General features: G+C 36.3%; 1 protein-coding gene across 1 annotated transcript in view; it reads left to right on the top strand.

The window, feature by feature from the left end:
- The window catches only part of USH1C (USH1 protein network component harmonin), a gene marked incomplete at its 3' end in the record, with an annotated part of 47913 nt that extends 34143 nt beyond the window's left edge, over nucleotides 1-13770 (top strand). Inside the window, exons 19-25 of the mRNA XM_082485285.1 lie at nucleotides 1523-1579; nucleotides 3045-3164; nucleotides 10829-10870; nucleotides 11178-11231; nucleotides 11377-11476; nucleotides 12904-13013; nucleotides 13711-13770. Of these exons, the coding sequence (XP_082341411.1) occupies nucleotides 1523-1579; nucleotides 3045-3164; nucleotides 10829-10870; nucleotides 11178-11231; nucleotides 11377-11476; nucleotides 12904-13013; nucleotides 13711-13770 (543 nt within the window). The remainder of the gene's footprint in view (nucleotides 1-1522; nucleotides 1580-3044; nucleotides 3165-10828; nucleotides 10871-11177; nucleotides 11232-11376; nucleotides 11477-12903; nucleotides 13014-13710) is intronic.
- Nucleotides 13771-14406: the final 636 nt, after the last annotated feature.

Genomic DNA, 14406 nt, shown 5'->3' with positions numbered 1-14406 from the left:
AACAAGAGCTGGTAATCACGTTTGATTGTTTTTTGCAGACACAGGAGTTAGGGATTTCTTTGAGAAAACATTCTGATTTTCTTCTTATTACAATCTCATTCCAGAAGAGGATCAAATATAAGAAATCTTGTGCCAGATCTCACTTTTGAAGAGAAATGGCAGCTGTTTCATCATAATTCCCTTTGCTAAGCACTGTAGTGGGATTCATGTACTCGTTTTTGTGGCAAAAGATTCCTATTTGTTTCAAACAGCAGAAAAGCATCTAATACAGTTGCTTCTTTCCTTCACAGTTTTCTGCATGGATTGATTGACTCTGTTGTTGGTTTTCATTTTTTTTGCATGTTGGAAATACTATGCTTTGTGTTTGCATGATTCTGTTTGTGGTGAGGAAGGATTTGCAAATTAGTCACTTCTCAGGGGAAACTGGCAGATTTTTTTCTATGTGAGTAATTGCCCTAATGTGAACTGGGAATCTCTTCTTATAAACTTAAGTAGACCTCTGATAGTGCTCAATTATGTGGTTTATATGCTTGAAGTGCCAAGAATATGTTAGACCCACTGAAATGGAGATGTCAGATGTTCCTATGGATAACAGGTTTCCCAAGTTATTTGCAGAATAAAAATAATGTGACACAAGTCTACAAAATATTAGCATTCAGAGAGAAATACATTTTCCTAATGCTAAGAGAAAATATTGAGATAAAAGAAGTAATATAGGAACTGCCATACTGGATCTGACCCCAAACCCATATACTCCAGTATGTGTTTCTGGACATTTTTCACTGCTAGATATGTTAGAGAAAAGAGGTTAATAATTAAAGAAATAATAATTAATTAAAATATAATAAGACATTATTAAAATATAATAATAATTAATTAAAATATAATAATTAAAGAAAAATACATCAGGTAACAACAACAAAACCTAGCCTTCAGAAATATATCAGTTTTCACTGAATATAATTAGTGTATATGAAGGAAGAACTAATCTTAACTTAGTTAACTTAGTTACAACTTAATTAAGCATTAATATTGAGTAAAGTATTAATATTGAGCCAAAGCTGTTTTGTTTATAAGTAGATAACCTAGTGTTCCCAATGGGGTTTTAGAAATGGAAGAAAAATTAGAAGCTGGACAATTTATTGTTGCTGCTTTTTATAAACTCATTTTTTAACACCCGGAAAAGCAGAAGCAGTGCATTTATTTCACTTCAGCAATTAAAGATCTTGTGTTTATGCCTGCTAAAATCAAAAATAAGATAACTGGGTTTGTCTCAAGTTTACTTTTCTGATATTACTCAAACTAGTTAATCTTCTCTATGTTGCTAAGTTGGTGGTTTTTTTTCCCCAGATTTAGTTTCAAATTCAGCTTGAACAAATACCTGTCAAAAGGAATGAAATCCTGTCAAATACATTCCCGACAACTAACTATTAAAGTATCTGGTATAAATTGATCTGTTTCTCAAAACTATTATTAGCTATCTACTTTATCTGAACCTGGTACTAAGTTTGTTACTGTTTAGGTTGTAAGAAACACCTCCCACGTCGGCAAAGTATCTTCTGTGTCGAGCAATCCGCTGGTATGTCATGTACTGTTAATGACTAGTTTTATGAACTTCCCATGTAATGCTAATGTCAAGGAAACATCGAGTGTTTGTCTCTGCATGGCTAATTGATTTAAAATTCAGTGCTTGCATTCATGTGAGTGGATCTATTGCTGTGTTACAAGGTAACTAATACCAGGTAGTGGAAGTGACTCCTAATGCTCTGAGGACTACTTACATCAACACTTCAGAAACATACAGTCCATGTTTGTGTGTTCTGTATGTCATGGAACGTATACGTTGTTGTTCTTCTGTCAAGGTAGAAAAAAGGATCTAGAACCAAACTATATTTTAAACATAATGGTGCTAATAAGCAAGCTTTCTTCTCAGAAGAACCAACATTAGTTTGGGTACTCTTTGCACCGATTTTCATTCAGGATAGCCAGATGTCAGGTTTCACCACTCTGAGGCACTCTAAAAAAAGTCTAAATTTTGCAACTCCAGGAGAAATCATCCGGTTCCAGTCCAACTTTAACAGGTTGATATCTGTGAACCCGCCAGTTCTTCTAAGATCAGAAAGCTTAACAATATGATATATTTTGTGGTGGGGAACAGCATTAGTTGAGGGATATCCATGGGGACTTTCAAAGATCTGTTTCCAAAACTTTTTTTCTTAACTTATTTTTAAAAAGGGAGAGGAAAAAAAAAAACACACCAAAAATTCCATAATTAAAAAAAAAAAAGTGGCTTAACCAATTTGTTGGAAAAAATTCAAATAATTTCAGAGGATACAGCTTGTACTCTTGTACCATATGAATGATATCTGGAATACATCACATTTCCTATGAGAACCATTGGCAAAAGTGTGCTGAGAGTTGCTGGGGTTAAGTCAGAAACTAAACCCACAGGACTCAGTTTTGAACTCTTTTCTTGAATAAAACTACGCTTGACGTCAGTGGGAGTTTTGACTGAGTGAGAAGTGTACAATCGGGTTAGTACGTGCTGGATGATTAGGTCTCGGATGCCTCTGGGCACTGTACTTTTTAGAGTGAAGGGTAGGTAATTAGTGTAGCGAACCCTTGCTTTTGAGTCAGGATGAATTAACTTGAAATTCTTTATGGAAAGCTGATTGCTGTAGTCCTGGTGCATTTCATATTAAAAGATCTATTTAGCTATAGATTAGTTAAAATCTCATTGCAGGTTCACTATGTTCTTACACTCAACTTTAGCATTTTTTTTCCCTGTACTTTCTCATTCAGTTCATTGCCTTTATGGGATAAATGCCAGAGGCAGGGATGAGATTTTCCATAATCTTGCTGGTGAAGTCAGAGTTTAGGGAGAAAAGCTACTATTTGGATGCAAGAGAAATTATGTTTTGGCTTGTATTTGTGTCATTAAATTCATTACCATAAACTATTTGTATTGAGGCATCTTGGTGAAGTGATGGATTTGCACAAATTATGTTGTGAATTGTAATTTTTTTTTTAAATTAACCCCATAGCAACTTGCTCCAAGTCCACCTACCCAGCGACATCCAGGGGTACCAATAGTCTCTAAACCAGTCATGCTGCATCCTGACCCAAACTTTATGGTCAGGCCAACAATCAAATCAGAGGCCCTGGTAAGGCTTTTAATGTTCTTTTTCCAAGTGCCTACAGTACTGTGGTATTTCTTGACTTGTCCTCAAAGAATCAATGATTGTCTTGTCTTCTGCTGACTAAAATTCATCTAGATTTTAGAATGATCACTAATGGTAAGTAAAAAAGAAAGGTATTTTTCCTTTCTTTTTTTTCCGTGATCTAAAAGTCACTCTTAGTGACAATTTTTGTACTGGGGTGCATATTTTCAGAGCAGCATAGAGCCTTAGACTCTGTAGATCTTATTTTTCACTTATTCACATGCTGGTTTGTATTTTTATAAATTCTGAATTCATTTGTCAGAAATGAAATAGTAAAAATTCATTACAATGTATTTTTTCTTTGTAAATGGCCATTAACATAGTTGAAATGTAGATATATGACTGATCATTTCCAAAGAAAAAAAGTTCATTGTTGTATCTTAGACTCCAGTATACTGGTCATGCAGTGCTATTGCAAAGTTGACTCACAATCAGATTCTTTTCCTTACTTCTTTTCCATTTCTGATTCAAATGTAAATGAAAATAAAAACCTCTTCGGCTAAATATTTTAGGACCAACCACGTAGCATCATTGGGAATTGTGGTATATGAGGGAAGGTGAGCCAAGGCTTCCTGAAAAAAAAAAAGAGAAATACGCCTCTGACAGGTGATAACTCCCAAATGATAATTCTGAAATTTCATCTAAGAAAGCTGATGTACCAATTAGTAGTATTGATTGTCAAGGGTCATCATGACTTATGCTGTTACAGTTAGTTGTGTGTGCAGACATGTGTGTATATGTACATTTATGTGGGCAAGACAATGTATTGCAACATGTGAGCTTTCTCAGTGATGGAAAATTTGCATTTCATTTATTTAATTACAAGCTTATGCTATATCTGACAATAAATGATAGGCACAATATTCCTAGCTGTCTTTCATTAAACTGGGATGGATTTTTTTTTTCGTTTTCTGCTTTAAAAATTTAGATACTCTTGTTACTTTATTTTTCCAGTTACAGTTTGAACAAATTCTAGTGATACTTAGTAACCAGTTTTCCCACATAGTCATTGTGAAACTTCTATACTATAAATGGATTGAAATGACAAATGAAACAGTTTTTGTAAGTTGCTCAAGAGAAGGCAGGTACATGAACTAAAAATAAATTCAGATCCCTCCAGTGTAGGTATTTCCTTCAGTTTTATGCATTGGAACTTTGAAGCTTTCATTTTGATTGTGTTCAGTAATTCGGCATCTCTAAGCAATTTGAAATTTCTTAGGGGAGGAATGAACAGAGAAAAAATCATAATCTGCAATTAATATAATCTAGCTCTTGAAAATAAATGCCTGGTGTGCGAATATAAACTAGTTTGGAAAATTGATAATACCCTTATGTGTGATCAGACATTCATGGTACAAATTGAAAATGTTGCTTGTGTTTTTTGTTACTGACTGCTTACAATTAGTTTGAGAAATTGGCAATAAGATCCACCTCCATAGGGAAATTTCTTATGATTTGTTATGCATGCACGCACATTTTCCAAATCACAAATCTGCTAAAATGTTTCAGATGTCAATCATCTTCGTTCCCAAACTGCCTTAAATTAGTTGGAGGATCACAATTTCAGTGGGAGCAATATTCTGATAGGACTTTGAGAGGAACATCGGTCTATAAATTGTTTTTGTAGACCTCTTACCTCTTACTTTCTTTTACGACTTAATGCAGTAAAGAACATTCATCCTGGCTGCAATGAAGTCACATAGTATGAGGAGTAAGACTTGCATGGATACAGAAGTAGAGAGGGAGGTTACTTCTATTAGTTAAAAAATGAAAAGGCCAGTATATAACAAAACAGACAAGGAGGTACAGGACTGTCTCCAGAAATGTATAAGAATTATACAGAAGGAATGATTTTTGTTTGTTTGTGGAGGGGAGGAGGGGGTGAGGAGCGTTCCTTATTGAAGTCAATGGTTCAGATACAGGACTAACTTCCCTTCGCTAAGAGAAGCTGAACATCACCAAAGGCAAAGTATCTCTTGCTACGCTATTTCTTATCTCGCTAGATTTCACAAAACTTACGGATCTGCAGTCTTTATGTCTTAACGTGACATAATGCACATAATTCCTTCTACCTTGTTTTTATCTGAATTTAGTTGTCCTGAGTACCAAACTCTAGAAGCTGGTCTTGATGGATTTACTTGATGCAAACAGCTAATCAAGTGAGGCTATACTCGAGCAATTCACTAGTAAAGAAGTTAAAAAGCACGAACATGAGAATAAAATAAAAATGCAAGAATGGGTAAAACACTCCTGTTATCTGGAAGGTAGTTGGGCCAGATAAGAACAGTGAAGTTTCTATTGTGACTGAAGTCTTCACATTAACAGAATTCAGGTCTTTTAATAGTTCATGAAAATGAAATTGTTTTCACTTATAGGGAAATGGTGGGTAAGGATTAAGCCTTGACTGTGGCCTTGAATGCCTAAGGCTGCTCTGGGTCAAAATCAGTGTGAATTGTTTGTCTCTGCTGTACTACGGTGAATTGGAATACACTTGTAGCAAAGCTAATTAAATTTTGGCTCAGAGAACAGGACAGGATTGTTATGATTTAGCAGTGGGGTTTTCAGAGAAGCAAAAGCAACATGAACATTAGTCTCTGTCCTCCCAACTATTGCAAACATCCTGTTATGGGAGTTAGGAGCCTTTGTTGCACTTGCTGCTGCTAAAGATTTTTCCTCCCTCGCTCCATTGTTGTTGGATGCAGCATTTCTGAAAGGAAGAATGAATATTTAAGCTTTCCTTCAATTTGCAAGATTTTGAAGCCAGATTCTGCAGGACTGCATTCAAGGGACCTCAGACAGGTGCTTAAATACTGTGTGGGTAAGATGTGCAAATTTCAGTTATTATTGACCATAGCTATACCAAAGCTATCTGTGTTGAAAAGGAAATATTTTTTTTTTTAATAAGTGGCTAGAGAGGGGCTGAAGAGTTTTGTGGAAAATCTTGCCAGACTTGCCCAAAAGTCCTTCAAGACAAAAACTCAGTCTTCGTATTAATTAAATGCAGACCACAAAGCTTTCATTAACTGAGGAATATATCTATTTTCCCAACTAATGGTATGACTATAGGACACTGATAGAATCAGTAGTGAGACTGATATATAGTCATTTGTTTTAAAGCAAATTGGGTTTGGAAATGTAATTACCATACTTTAGTCTGTAGAAAATTGTTCTTGTTTCAGAAGACTCAAATACGTTACCTAATTTGATGCAGGGTTTTGTGTGGAGGCTGGAGAGGTATGAGGAGTGTTTTGTTTGGTGGTTTTTTTTTTTTTTTTTTTAGCCCATTAAATTTTTGTAACGTAATAAGTTCTGTATTCCAAACTACAGTGTACCATTTTGTTAATGCACTGGAAGCAAAAGAAAACCAAAATCAATATGGGATTAAAATCATTGAAGCCCAACACAAAACCATAAAATCCATCAGTGATTAATAATATTGTAAAGTTACTTGTAGATGGCCAAATTGAAGCAAGACAAAAAATTAGGTAATTGCTTCTTTCAGGATGGGCCCAAATACACATATATATCTTCTTTCATTTTATCAATTTCATGAGGAATTTAATAATGGAATTCACTTTTCAGTGTAGGATATTCCCTGCTAGGAGAGAAATCTTAAATGTATAACATATATTTATCATGACTTTTCAATATTTTGGAAATTACCTGTCTATCATTTTGTCCATCTTTTTTTTTTTTTTTCAACCATGGAACAGAGACCCTAGCACTGTTCTGTAGAAATTAGGGATAAAAGGAGTCATAGAAAATATTTTTAAGAAATCTTGTGGTATGGAAATGTGCATTACTTATGTAGTTTCTCTAGAATTTTCCTCCTTGTATTTAGTACTATTTCACTGTGTGTGTTCTCTCATTTTAAAATGGTATAGGGAACGAGCACTAACAAATGCAAGTGTGACTTAGTCCCTAGAAGAGCAAAAAAAAAAAAAGCAGTGAGATTATTTGTTGAGGGGGTGACACTTACTTACAGCAAAAAGTTAATACCTGGTTTGGCAATTTTTTTTCTTTTGCAGCCACAAGAGATGTTTAAAAGGATGGTGGTTTACAATTCATCATTTAGATCTAACAAAAAACAAGTAAAATAACATTTTCCATGTTTTGTGTGGTACTTCTTGTTTTGACTGATCATAGACTTAAAACTTTCCTTTCTAATTCTATTGCTCGGTTTCTAAAACGGAGGATGCAAGACAGTCCTAGTGCATGAAAACTGCAAGTCTTTGTAAACTTTCAGTGTGTGCCTGTGGCTCCTGCTAGTCTAAACAGATGAAGAATGAGAGGATAGTAAAACTTTCAGGTTGAGCTATATGCACTAACCATATAAATACTTGCAATCTTCAAGATAGTTGAACACTGATAACTGATCTGATACAGGCCAATTTTTTTTTTATATATATTCCTAGGGTTTCCTTGTTTCTTTTAGTCTGCAGTTGCAATGCGTTTGGTAATAGCGTATTTTCTTAGCTTAACAAAAGAACTATTGTCATAACATAATTATTGATAGGAAATCAGAAGAACTGGTGGTGGAAAGCACATAGTCATAGAGCCTTTCTTTATTGTGCAGGATTTTTCTGCTGTATTACTACTTGTTTTTTGCTTTCCTCTGTCATAGTGATGAAGTTTTCATCCCTGTGGTTGACTGCTAGTTCAATAGAAAGTCCCTTGAAGAAGTGAAGTTCATGCTTAACTTCTCTGCTGCTGTTAAACGTGCCAGTTTCTGTGCAAAACACGTGTATTAGTGCAAGCTAAATTAGATGCATTGCCATGATATATGAAAAAGTTGGTGCATAGTTGTGAGCTCACAGTGTGAGCTTTTGAGTGGTAAACCATTAAGATTAATAATGATTTTTTCCTTTTGATCAGTTTCCATCTAGATTTAGAAGGGAAAACTGGATTTGACTGAGATAAATCAAACTTTGAGATTGTTCAGTTGCCATTGAATGGTAGTGTGTTCTGTATATACAACAGTTGTATTCTCAGAGAATCTGGGTTTTGGAAAAGTTTGCTATATCTGGTTATGGGTTTCTCTTTCAATTCTTTTTTTTTGTTGTTGTTTATTTTACTCAGGTCTCAATTGCTATTGACTATTGATGCTAGAAACTTCAGTAAGCAGTACCATTGGCTTAGGTGCTTGTGTTTTGATTTTGGGTTTTGTTGTTGTTTTTTTTTTTAAGTAGTAACTTTACTTTTCATCTAGAAGTCCAGGCAGATAGTTGTTTCAGTGCAATCAAACATTTTAACGTTCCAGGTTCTACTCATGTTCAGTCCTATGGAAGTCAAGAAAGATGTGGATGTCTTCATTGTGTCATAGCTGTATTTGTACATTACTTGATCCAGATTGTATCACTTCTTTGCTTGCAGGTTTTTTGTTGTGGGGTTTAGTTTTTCTTTTTCCCGTTTAAAAATTATTTTCCCAGGAAAACTTTCTTCAAGGGCAACATCTGTTTTTCATGAGGGCGACCTGGAACAAAAAGTTCAATGACTTCCTTCAGATTACATAATGAATTAGTGACTTGGCTGAGACTGGAGTTCTTTCCTCTAAGTTGCTTGCTCCAAGACCATAGATGTCTGCTTCAGCCATGATTCCAAAGGTCAATACAAATTCAGCTATTCAAACTGTTAGTTGTTTAGGTAGCTATCGTTGTAAAATGTTTCTCTTACAGTTTTAGTAAAACTATTCATAATATTAATACACTTTGTAAATGAATGAATGATTGGGAATTTTTCCACCAGGATGAAATTCTACCCTTGCTGAAGTCTGTGATCAAATTCCCATGTATTTAGTTCCTCAAAGTTCACTGTTAACAAATGCAATGCCACCCATACTAATTTAAATGTTAAATAAGGTGTCTCATGTTCCTATTCCCAAAAGATGCTTTTAATAAATATTTCTCTACCAAAAAAAAAAAAAAACCAATTGTGGCAGTAAGCAAAAGTTCTGCAATTGTGCCCTGAAGATTTAGCTCTCTGGAGCCTGGGGAGACAAAGTCATGCTTCAACCCTCACAAATGTTTCTTCTGTCTCAGAAGAAACACAGAACGAGGACGTGATTTGCTTAAGATGGTTTTCTGATCTCAGGGAAAAGGTGAAGAGAGAGGCAGCCTGCAGGAAAGCCAGGGTTCAGGCTGTACGATTCAGTATGCCTGTGTGTAGTGACTGCCAGTCCACGCAAGAGTCATCAGCACCACTCCTGCGTAGTCTGCATAAGTGTGGTAAGACAAATGGGCAGCACTGTTGTGCATTTGAGGGTCTGCTAATGCAGTAGTGCTCATTGACTTTGTCAGAGGCAGTGGTGGTAAGGATGAGATCTGACCCCAGAGGATCATTCATAGTCATGTCAAAATCAGGCAACTGAGAGAGATGAGAAAGATGATAACAGGAGGAGGCATTCATGTTTTCTGCTGCAACTTTGTTATTTAACAGCCAGTCCTTAAAGATACCAGAGGAATCTTAAGCTATATGCTTGATTTAGAAGTAAAAAAAGTCTTAGCTGAGTCTGAGAGTGGAATAGTCTTTGTCATCAGATGGATCCAGTAGAAAAGAGGGCAATAATGAATATATCAAGCTTGATCATGAACTGAACCACAAGCCTGTGTCAGAAAAGGGTTGTGTGGTTCTCCGTTGTTCCCATACCCCCGTGTTATTGCAGCTTGAAGCCACAAGAATGATACAGGTTTAGGTGCCTCAGTAAAGATTTCTGTTAAGTCCTGCAGTCCTTACTTTAATATGCAGTATGAGTGCAGAGTTTTTGTAAATCTCCAGCATCACCCATACAGTCTCACCTAGTAACTACTAATGCTCCTCAAGAAACCACAACCCAAACACCATTGATTCCTGATTGCCGACTCAGGAACTCTCTTCTTTGCAGAAGAGGAAACTCCTGCTTTTTCTCTGCAGTGTTGATCTGACAAGAGTAATGTACTAGGTTTTGAAAGTTTAAGAAGGTGCGGGTACTCTCAAACACACTCTACATAACTGCAATATTATCTTCCCTGTTTCAGACACTCCCTGCCAAAACTTTTTAGTTCTCCACAGAAACATATGAATACAAAAATGGTGGTTGTCCTGTGTTTGTTTGTGGTATGGAGCCAACTCCCTGAAACTCCATGGGAAGGAGGAGAGAAGGGGGCTGGAAGAGGGTCCTGCAACCCAGACACCATGGAGTAGCTCTTCTGACAGGTGAATTGGAGCCTGACACTTCTGCCTGTGCTAGATAGTGCCCACCATGGTGATAGTACCAAGAAACGTTGCTCAGAAGAGTGTGGCAGAACATGCCTGCCCATGATGCTTTCCAGATTTGTTTCTGTTCTCTCAGATGTAGAGAGGAACTGTGGAGCTGACAGAGTGGTAAAATATTCCTCAAAACTGCTCCATAGTATGACCGTCTTAATCTGCTGATCTGTTTTAAGGTTTTGAAATGTCTTCTGACTGTCAGGACGGACTATTTGCTGCCTTTCTGTGCTTTTCTCCATTTACTGTCTTCTTTCGTAGCTTACAGAATTATATGTTCTCTCACTAATAAATAAAATGGTGTTTGTGTGTTGAGTGTGTGGATGAGCTGATGTTTTCATAATTGAGTATTGTTTCATTCTCAGGGATTCCAGAAATATTTGGAAGATTTTGATCCGTATTCAATGGTAAGGAGAAAATTCAAATATGTCTCAGTGTTTAATATGAAATACACTGGAAAGAACACATCCTTGATTTTGAGGGCTGGGAGGGGGTAAGATTCTTGCTTGTTGATTTGCTGGGGCTTGTATATTTGTCTTTTCTAGTCATGTTGAAAAGGAGCTTTCTTACAGGAAAAGATGATCTGGTGTTCTGATCTTCCTCTAACGCTATTTTGGAGGAGGGAGAAGTCCCTTTTCTTCCATAAACTACATAGATCAGCCTAGTTGTTTTGTTTCAGAGAAGGAAATGACTAATCATTATATCTTTTCATAGTTTACCCCAGAGCAGATTATGGGAAAAGATGTACGGCTATTACGAATTAAAAAGGTAAATACTATATTATTTGACTGATATTTAAAGGGTTTGTGTAAGCATTTCATGTACAGTCCCACTTACTGGGAAGAAGGAAGGATTAAGCTCCTGTTGATGGCAAAAATTAACAGCCTTTTCTGAACAAAACTTTTTTTAATAGGAAGGATCATTAGACCTTGCAGTTGAGGGAGGAATTGATTCTCCAATTGGAAAGATAGTTGTGTCTGCCATCTATGAGGGTGGTGCTGCAGACAAACATGGTGAGTACCAATGGGGAATTTGAATGCTGCTGCAAAAGGGCTTCTTAGGCTGGCTGAGAATTGTTGGCTGACTTCATAGCTATGCCTAGTACTGAGAGGCACACTGAGGTTGTCCAAGGCAGCCAAGTTCTGTCTCAGCTCTAAAGGCAGCTCACAGAGAGCCTCATGGTTTGAAGGGTGCTGCTCAAATGAATAATTATGTAAAATTTATAAATGGCATTTTAGAAGAAATGGTCACTGCCGCTGTGTTTTTATCATTACAGAATTTTCAATAGCATGGCCTAAAAATGTAGAGCTGTTCTTTTAATAAGGACTCCCCTTTTTCCAGTCTGATATTAAAAAAAATGCCCAAAAAACAAAACCAAGACCTGATTCTCTGGTGTATTCTGTTAATTAAGGAAAGCAGAATATAGTCTTTGTTATTTAACAATTTCCAAGCAATGATATTTGAAGTACTTCCATGTGCAAAGCAATTATCTGACCATGGCTACCCTACCCTGCTTGGTTTTGTTTTTAATACTACTTTCAATAGTTATTTGTGTTGTAAAATGTCTGGCTTTACTCCTCAAATCCCACTAAAGGCCAGGGCCTTCTGGCTAACAGCTTAGCTCTCTGGAAGGCACAAGAATGTGCACACCAACACATCCAGGCTTTGCTCCTCGTGGTCAGTATCTCTCATTCTTTCCTTGAGAACTCTGGGGATGACCAGGTAGACGGATAGGACAATTATCTTCTTATGTTGTCTTTGCTGACCTTGTCCCAGTCTGCACAAAGACATTCTTGCTGTGAAAATGTCTCAGCCACTTAATCTCTCAAGTACTCTGTTTCTCTTTGACTCTTTGTCAAAAGACTTTTTTTTTTTTTTTTTGAGTTGTGAGGGTCTTTTATAACTAAGTCTGTCCCCTTACCATCTGTGTTATGCCCTCTTCAGATCCAGTCCCAGTTAGCTGATTGTGCTTCATTCCAGATTAACAAGTCAAAGGACGAAACGTTAAACATTACGCATGCTTTTGCAAAGGAACAACAGTCCTGCAAACCCTTGACAAATGCCACTTATACTTTCAGGTCTTTAAGTAATGCTGCCGTTTTCATCGTAGTAACAGCCTACAATCAACCCCAGTTTGTAAGCTGGATGGATTACCCAGACAGGCAAACTGCTACTATGGAAAATCTTACTGAAGTAGTTTCTTACTGGTCATGATCAATAAGAGATTAGTGTGTTTTTCTGATGCCTAAAAATTCCTTAGCAAAGAAAAAATAAATTTCTGTAGCAAACTTTCTTGTCTGTGTCAATTTTTAGTGTAAGCCTTCACACCTAGTGAAGACACTTTTCATTCTATTCAGTACTTTGTAAATATAGGACAGAAAAGACTCACAAAATTTTTTTTTGCTTACGTGTATGTATACCATATTGGTCTTTTCACCAGGAGGCATAGTGAAAGGGGATGAAATACTAGCTGTAAATGGCAAGATATTAATTGACAGCAGGCTGGCAGAAGCACAGGCAACTCTAGCAAAAGCTTGGAACATGGGTGGGGTGAGTAACCTGGAATACTTCTACCTACATTCTACAATGCTCACATGAGGTATACTTTTCTTCCATGTCATTGTTACATCAACACAAATAAGGTTGCAAGCATCAAAAGTAACAGGTATGCCATATACTACCAAAGTGAGCTGAAATCTGCAGAAGATATTGGTATATAGCATCTGTGAAAAATCATGCATGTAATTTACTGTGAAAGTTCATGGCATCTAGCCAAGTGTCAAGATTTGTATTTAAACACATTACATTCTGAGTGTTTATAGTACATTTATCTGCAGAATCTTTGATACTGAAAATTACTTGCAAGCTGATTGGAATTTTATGATAATAGCTTATCTTATCTTTGGTTTCTTAATATACAAGTAACACTGCACTTCAGCTATAGTGAGTGTATTCTCAGCAAGAACTGTATTAATTGCTAAGATGACCAAATACAGGATGATTCTTAGAGTAGTTATTTTTAAAAGCTTGTTGCAAGACCAGTTGATTTTTTTTCTTCAGTTTCAGAATGCAAATCAAACATGTCAATCTTGAAATCATCCTCCTATAGAAGTCTTTAATAGAGATCTTTCTGCTGCTACCTGTGGTTTTCCAGGAATAAATTGCATTCTTGATTCCCTATCTGATATTCCATGGTGGTCCACTAACCATCTCTAAAAGCAGTATTGCCTGTGCATTTCTTTTTCAGGATTGGATTGACTTAGTCATTGCAGTATCACCTCCAAAGGAATACGATGATGAAATGTAAGTGCATAAGCTTTCTCTGGGGATTAAAAGGCTAGTAACAATAGTCTGTACAGTTTGCTTTTTTTTTATCAGACATATTTCAACTGTTTACTTCTCGTGGACTACATAACCTTCTGCATCACGATTGCTAGTTTGATAGTTATAAGTAGTGATCATGCATTACAGCAGTGGTTCCCAGACTTTTCAAAATGGTGATTCTCAGAATTGGTTGTATGTGACTACACACTCAGAATTCTGCTTTAAAGTTTGAAGATTTTAGGGGAGGTTTTTTTTGTTTTAGAAATTACTTTGGTCTGGATCATTTAGTGTGGTCCCATGGATCATAATTTGGGAAAACAAATGCCCATAAGCATTCTTCATCACAATGAGACGGTTAATTCTGTTTTGTGGTGTTTTTTTTTAACTAGATTGCAGTTACTATCCTTGTCTAAGCCAACCTAAGTGTAAAATTTTCAAAAGAGCTAAGTGATTTGGGTGTCTTGGCAATTTGTGCTGTTCACAGAGTCCTTTTTTTAAAGATAATCAGCATAGGTGTGAAACAGAAGAATCCATGGCTTAAAGTGTGATAGAGATATCAAGTCAATACAACTTGCTTTACTTTGGACAAACAGTTTCAAAAGCAAGACCAATGTTTTCT

Source organism: Vanellus vanellus (assembly GCF_965231255.1).
Source record: "Vanellus vanellus genome assembly, chromosome: 6".
Taxonomy (NCBI): Eukaryota; Metazoa; Chordata; class Aves; order Charadriiformes; family Charadriidae; genus Vanellus; species Vanellus vanellus.
This window is presented reverse-complemented; position numbering and strand designations above follow the sequence as displayed.